Below are 8,051 nucleotides of genomic sequence, written 5' to 3' on the forward strand. Positions count from 1 at the left end.
GCAGGATCACTGCATAGTGTGTTTCTAGTACCATTCACTTGTCTACTTAGACAGGGTAATGAGTATCATTTGGAGCTACAAAGCACCGGCCCACAAAAAGGGTGGTCCGTCATCTCTGGTTACACCTCAGAAGCATTTGCTCGGGGTAGTTAGACATCTAATCAAAGCGTTTGAAACATTATGGATTTATTATATATTTCTTTTTAACAGCGCGGAAATGACTGGACGCAAAAAAAAAAAAAAAACACGACACACATGGAAGACATTGAGAATCCACGGCCGAGTTGCTGTTACTGTATGACCACGACTCCCCGGGCACCTCACTTCAAACAAGACAGTCTGTTACCAAGGAGACCGGGCCCGGTTGTGGCACAACAGTGTTTGGGGTCAACCCTCCCTACGGCCTGATAAGTGATGACTGTGGAGAATGCCAACTGCCGTATTATTTATTTATTTGATTGTGTTGTTCATTGGCTAAACTAGCCAGCAGTAAGCCTGGCCTGAGGTCAAAGCAGGAAAGGATTACTCCCTCAGTGGACTGGTCAACAGTAGGGAATGCACAAAGGGAGGACTGAGTCAATACTGGACCGAGTTCAACACACCATTAAACATCAAGGCAGAATGCAGCACTCTTGTCCTTCTCCACAGCAGTTTGGAGCGATAAGGAAACACATGGTGTCAGATTTTTACTTTTTTTTTTTTTTTGCCAAGACACAATGGGGGTCGGTATTGATTGAGGTCCATTGTTCATCTTCCAATCACAACGGCAACATAAATTAGCCGAAAAATATCCTGAGTGGTTTCATGGCTTAGAGTCGCCCCGCAGTTCCGGAGCCTGGAAGAAAAGACCACAGGTTCTTTGTTTTAGCATCGTTTGATGACGTTCTCGTCTGCGTTAATTAAATTCCTGAGTGATGAGTACGGGTGCGCACAGGTCTCAGTGGTTTTGTGCACATTCCCCGTGCTCCAGATGCAGCTTTGCAGACTTTAGTGTACGTCAGCCATGCGGGGTAAAAGAGAGGAACTCGGGCACAGACTGATAAGACTTTTAATCAGAGCTTAGAGAGGGGGATGTGTACAGTTTGGATGGTTCCTTTGAATGTTTTTTTTTTTTATTTTAAATGTTTTGATTGCAGATAAACCAAATAAGACACTTTAGCCACAGGGTTAGATATTAATGCACTTAACTCTTCTGATTAAATCGTCTCTTTATTGAGTAAATCCTTATTTTAAGTAATACTTAAAGACAATAGCAAATTAATGGTTTATCAAACGACATAAATGAATGTCTTCAGCATTGACGTAATCGTTAACAAACTAACTTTACTGCAAAACGTTAAACATTTTTCACTTTTTTGCACAAGTTTTCTCTTTTTCCCCCCAAGTATAAAATTACAATATTCCCAAACTGTCCTTTTGAATATAATTTTTTTATTTTCGGACATATTTTAAAGAAGCAGCAGACAAATCAATGCCCAAAAACCCAAGTTTAACATGTGGCCACACAGATACACAGACCAAAGTCTCCTTAACTGGGACATTTACAGTGTGATTGCTACTTTATGACACCTGTCCTCAAGGAAGAGTACAGTTACAATCCTATTATATTACTCAGTTAAAGAGGGGAAGTAAAAATGCAAAGTATTCTTCTCAAACACTACTCAGAGTACTTGCATGCATTGTTAATAGTAGGCGCTCCATCAAAGAAGTTTCCGTCCCACCAATTCTTCAGTCTAAATTACTCACAACTCTCCAAACCTGGACCTGCGGCAGAGTTTTGTCTTTTTTTTTTTTTGGTCTGTGTGTGTTTTCATTGGCAGCTTGTGATTTGGATAGTCTTACTGGCTACAAACATGCAGATGAAAGATTCAGATATTACCGCAAATTGTTCTCAGTACTTACCTTTTTAACAGTAAGCACATTACATGTTGTAAACACATAATTAAGTACGAGTAAAACTATAGAATTAAAAAAAATGGCACTCAAAAAAAATACTTAAAATTACAGTAATCTGAGTAGCTGTGATTATCTACATGCTCCCCTCCATTTTATTGTAGTTCTTCCTGCCTCACTGTGCAGATCAAAAACATTTTTGCGTTTGATTTTTACACTACATTGGACCAATCAAAGAGCTTTGTCATTTGAACAATGTCATTGAAGCATTTGGTATTAGTTAACAGCTGCGGTATGTTAACATAAGCACATTTATTTATGCTTTTATTAAGTATAATTTGATGCATTAATCTTATTGTTGGTTTAATTTGAATGCAATAAGTGATACATGCAATACTTACAAACCATTTGTTGGAATTGAAGCAGCAGTACTTTGAGTTTGAAGGCTAAATAATGCGGCAAATTCTGGTCAGTTCACCTCATTTGTTTGAGAAGCCTTGGAAAGAAAAAAAAAAGCTAAAGCTTAAAGGGTCGTTATTGCTCACTCAGCTCTGTAAGCGCTCGATGAGGGCTGGGTTTAATGCTACGTGCGGGATAACACAGGGTAGAGGCACGGACACAGTGTGCATAGTGTAACATGTGCTCTGCAGGTATTAACGCCCTGCTAATCAAACATAGTTAGCGTTGCGATTAAGCTTTACATCTCCTCTCTGTGATGTTGGACAATGTGAAGATTGTCTTTAATACGGCGAGATCAGATGAAAGAGACGACGTGTCGGCTGGTCTGCTGGCCTTCCTTTTTGCCGAGCTGATGTAAGAGATGCACCTCCGTTGCCTCACTGGAGACCGGGTGCTATCGATGGAGACCAGAGCAATGGGGAACGACATAAAGAATGATTAGTTAATAAATCAACTCCCCGGCCTCCTTGCACTTTCCTACTCTCCGCTGCTCTTCCCCAATCGTTCTTTTTTTTCCCCCCCTCCTCATCCTCTCCCTCTCTGCAGCCCGCGTTAAATTCCTAAGACATGTTGCACCTGTTTGCATGGGTACACAAGACCCCCGCCGGATGTTCCCCCTCCTCCTCCACCACCCCTGAGGGCGTTGCAGTAGGGTGATGTAATCAGATGAAAGTGGTGGTTTTAACGGTGGCACAGAGCCGGTGAGAGAATAGGAGAGGAGGAAGAGGCTCGCTCCGAGCCAATGCAGCCGAGTCTTCATAAGGGAGAAGCGGGTGCGCATTATTGATCAGAGCAAAATTTAATTTAGTGGAGAATTGACTGCTATGGTTTACCTGAACACTGCTGGTAACCGGGCCCTGCAGCAGGCCTGTGTGGCCAGCAGGTGGTTGAAAGGATCGAGGAGGAGATTAAGGGTTGGATAGAAGGGAAGGAAATGGATGATAAGGGGAATGGCAGAGTTTCAGGGGGAATAGGATGGCATTGAAGGAGGGAGTCAGGATGAGAGCTAAAAGGCTTAATGGAGGGCATCTAATCCTAAATTGCAGTGATTCTGGTGTGACACCATTAGTGACATCCTCCTCGCCGGGGCAGTGGACATTCTGGGTCATTTTCCCACACAAGATGTGAATTTCACATCTAATTTGACATTTGTGGTTGGGTACTGTAGGTATTTAACTTACACAGCGCTGGTGCAGAGGTACTTGAAGAACTCGACAAGGATGAAGATTGGAAAGTGAATTTCCGCCCTCCCTCCCTCCCTCCCTCTCCCACCTTCCATAGTCATACACAGAACAGTTTATAGCTACTCTGCGGAGTTCGGTATCCACAGAGATAAAGGTATCAGTTTCATTTTCTTTTAACGTTTTTTTTTCGCCCCCCTTCTTCTTTCCTCTATTTCCCTTTAGTCTGCATGGCTGCCACAGCCGCTGAAGTCGTTTAACACCGTCCTTGAGAAAGCCCTCAGTGAGAAAACTCCTGGCATGTTTAAGAAAAAGGTAGAATGCAGTGTGTGTCAGACAGAGCTGGGACATGCAGTGGGGGGAGCCATTCCCCAGAGGGGTTATTTTCCCCTCTAATAGCTGTTACGAGCCCTACATTATATCCAAGGAGCTACGTTCCTTTGGGGTCCACAGACACACACACACACACACACACACACCTAGACGCACTGGCACACTCACACAAAGGCATGCACACTCAGTCGAGCACAAATTTTCTCTCTCTGTTTCTCTCTCTTCCACACACACACACACCCACACACACACACACGGGCACACACACTCAGTCCTAGCCGCTTTGCTCTCCTCGTGTCAATATCCTGCCATTTGAAGTCACGTACTGCAGGGGCTTCTGGGAGTCGCCGAGGAGCCAGGCTGACGGGTAATGGGCCGCATTCATTAATAAGGTTGCCGTGCTCCTGTCCCTCCTCAGCAACGCCAAGGATGTCTTCACCGGGGGGTAGGAGGAGAGGGGGGGGTGAGTGTGAGGCGGGGGGGAGGAGGTGAGGTGAGGCGAGAGAGAGAGAGAGAGAGAAAGAGCGTCCCGTGGGGAGTCTCCTCCCAGACTCACTTAAAGGAGCTTTATTTCAGCAAGAGAGGAGAGAGGGAAGCAGAGGAGCTGTCCGGGGCCGCCTCTTTAAAAAAGGGAGAGCAGGGCCCAGGCGAGCCACGCTAACCCTTACAGGGGTCACACTCCTGCTCCCCGTCAAACAGCTTATTACCCCACCTGTCGGGGAGTAATCGCCCTAGCTGAAAGGAAAGCTGTCGAGGTGTTTAAACGCTTTATATGGCGGCGGCCCGAAAGGGTAAAGAGGGAAGGAATGAATGCAAGGGGGGCTAATAGTCGTCTCCTAGCACTGCCCGAGGGATTCTGCACCAACAGGACTGAAGGTGACTGCTTTGGTAAACCTTCTCACTGAGGTTGCAGTAATCATTTCAGATCTCTCCCTCTCTCTTTCCGTAGCCGAGCCAGTAAACACGTCATTTCACATACTCGTGCACTTAATCCCGCTCTGCAAAATGCACGTACGTGTGCACCCGGGTGTGCGTGAGTGTGTGTGTCTGTGCATGCATGCGTGATGATGACTCTGTGACAGGTGTGTCTAGTCCATGCCAGTTTAGAGAGTCCAAGGCCGTGTTTTAAACAGAGCGCAGCAAGTGGGGCATGTAGTTTGCATTAAAGGGATTAGCAGTCACTTCAAAAGATGACCTGGATTCAGCCCACCAGGGACACCAGTTACACACCCCCTGGTCCACACTCCCTTTAAAGAACCTGGCACAGCTGCCCCACTACAACCACTCTCAACGGTCTGTGTGCGTGCCTGCATAAATTTGGGAGATACAGCAAAACAGGGCGATATTGTCAGCTTGTTATCCTGTCATGGTAAATTGTGCACCGTTACATATCCACAGCGGGGTGGAGGATCAAATCATCAGCGGCCTCACCTGCACCTATTTTTCAAAAAAAAAAAATTTCCCTGCACTGTACGTTTGCAGCGCATTCGATACACTGAGGCGCTGGATAAACAAGACTCTCAGGATGATTTTCCGTCAGGTGTGTCAGTGCCTTGTTATGGATTTGTTTCCATGGACACAGTCTTTGATCGGGAGGCAGGATTTCTGAGGAATGGGATGTTATCTGTCAGTGGTCCGGTGCCTTTGTGTTAGACTAAGACTTAACTACGCTTAATCCCAAAGCCGACCGCTATTGATCCACAAACAGATTTGCGTTGCGTGTAAGTTAATTGGATCCGGGTGATGACGAGCTAATAAAGAAGATGTTCAAAGGTCGAGATAACCACAAGCCGTGCTGGTCAATCACAACATTTCAAGGTGTGGAACATTAGCGTCCTTGCTATGGAAGATGAATAATGTTCCAATGTCCTCTTAATGAAAGGGAAGGAAAATGAAAGATCCATTTGTTGTATGTGATCATAATGTTTCCCCTGTCTCTTTTTGTGTCCTTGCAGAACCACACGTTGACTCAGCACAGCAGCTAACATGGCAAAGATCAGTGCCGCGGCCGAGAACAAGGATCGCATGACGCGAAGAACAATGTCTGACCGCCAATTACTGCCGGTGCAGTTTCCCACTGACTGTCTTGCACTGAACTTTCGATTCAGTTACACCACATGGAATCATGCCGCAGCAAGAAAAAAGAAAAAGCAAAGCAAAGAAAAATAAAAGAAAGAGGGGGAAAGAACATGAAATGAACCCTCTCCATTCTTTACTAACCATTATTTCAAAAATAAAGAAAAAGCCAACTTGTTTGTACATAGAATTCTTCATGTGTTGCTTAACTACAGCTATATTGCAATCTTATACAGTATTTGCCAATGTACAGTTCAAAATGTTTGTCCAAAAAAAGGAGAAGGGGGTAAAAAAAAAAAAGGGTCAATAACATTGTCGAACACGACCAGATGGGACTCGACCAGTTGTGTAAAGGAGAAACAGGGTGCACACGGAGAGCATAGGAAGCTGTAGGAACCGGCAAGTGTTGTCAGGAGGACTCTTTTCATCAGCGCCACTCGTGTCTCCTGACATGGTCAATCATTACGGGGGTAGGAAAGCTTGATTCACCAGCATAGGCTGAGATCTTGTCTGCGTGTCCGTCGTAACATGGCTGCCAGAGGGCCAGCTGAGAACGGCGGTGCCACTAATCTGCACTGCCTGCGCCGGAGTTCAGACGAGAGAAAAGAGCAGGAAAAAAAAAATAAACAACAACAACAGAGAGAACAGAAAAGCAGGACAGGATGCTGATATATGCAAACGCAGTGACACAGATTTGGAAAAGGCTAGTTCCTCTGGTTGGCTCGTGAACAGAGGCGTGAAGCTCCCATGTGGCTCTCAGAGCATGGGGAAATCTCCAGCCCACTGACTCAACCTGTACATTTCTGTTGTTAATGTTTACTGCTCGTTGAAGCCTGGAGATTACTGGAATTTTATTTTTTTTTTCTTATTTTTTTTTTCTTTTTATGTTTTGTTATCTCTACATATTTTTTCGCAGTGGGGGAGTTAATCCATTCGGATTTGGGGTCATGAAGACAGAACACAGTTTCAGTCTGTTTTTAGGGATATGCCGTAGTTACTAAAACTCTGTCCCTGGCTCTCCTGGAGAGTGCCCGAGTACTCCTCTTGTTGCTTCGCAGTGTCCCATTGCTGTCTGCTCAAGCTGGAAGCCACTGTGGCATCATCCGAAACTTTAAAACCATTCTGTTCTGTAAATGTTTTGCATTCAATGAACCTGAGATGCACTTTTGTATAAAACTTTAATGTTTTGACCTTTTGATTGAGAATTGTTCGTACACAGTTTACAGGAAATCACCATCTCCTGCAGCAAAAGGACGGTTATCTCTGATGATATTAAAATGTATTGTACAAAATATGGAGTTCTGTATTTGGCAGACCTCGTTTTTTTGTGTTGCACATGTGATGGAAATATTAAAAACTGTATGAGGAAATGGCTTCATTGTCCCTTCATTATCTAAATAAAATACTTGTGTATCTGTGTGTCAGTGCTAACACAATTAGCCCATCAGACGAGACCTATGACAGCATAAACACGATCCTTGTCAAAAGCTTACACTGCTTCCCCCCCTTGTATCAAATTGCATCCTATTTTCCCCGCTCCCTCGTGGCTCTCGCTAACAAACATCTGAGCATCGTAAGGGAGGTCTGTGTTATTAATGACTCCATTACCCATCACCCTGTGCGGTCCCATTCTACACACCCTCGCACTAGGTCTATTTAGGGAGCCTCCAGCGCTCCGGGAGACCGAGGCGAAGATTCTCCCGCCTTTGCCGTATGGGACAAAACCCCGCAACAACATCTGTCTGTCCCAGCAAATGATTCATCAATGGTGACACACGAGCGACATAACATTTGTTGAAGCTTTCAGTTTTGTTTTGAGAAGGATCAGTGCTGCAGCACATAGCCTTGTAACTAGGTTACACTGTGAGTAACGAAGGAGTGTAAGCCGACACTTCATTTGAGACACGCAGCAGATACTATCTTTCATTAAAATGCTGTGTGCATAACATAAAAACCCAATTGCAGAATAACTGCTGACAACACGCAGACAACAAATATGTGGAAACTTTGCGTTGCTTCGTGTTGCAACGTTTCTTCTTCTTTAATTGGTTTGGTTTATCTGACAGGGATGAAACATGTCGGCATCGTTACATCTAGATAGAAATGCAA

General features: G+C 44.7%; 1 protein-coding gene across 8 annotated transcripts in view; it reads left to right on the top strand.

The window, feature by feature from the left end:
* Nucleotides 1-7,312, top strand: part of LOC115572330 (zinc finger protein 521) — a 94,594-nt gene extending 87,282 nt beyond the window's left edge. For all 8 annotated transcript variants that reach the window (XM_030402287.1, XM_030402280.1, XM_030402281.1 and 5 more), the window contains one exon: nt 5,822-7,312. In XM_030402287.1, coding sequence (XP_030258147.1) covers nt 5,822-5,851 — 30 coding nt within the window. In that variant the 3' untranslated portion in view covers nt 5,852-7,312. The remainder of the gene's footprint in view (nt 1-5,821) is intronic.
* Nucleotides 7,313-8,051: the final 739 nt, after the last annotated feature.

The sequence above is a fragment of the Sparus aurata genome, chromosome 21, assembly GCF_900880675.1.
Source record: "Sparus aurata chromosome 21, fSpaAur1.1, whole genome shotgun sequence".
NCBI lineage: Eukaryota > Metazoa > Chordata > Actinopteri > Spariformes > Sparidae > Sparus > Sparus aurata.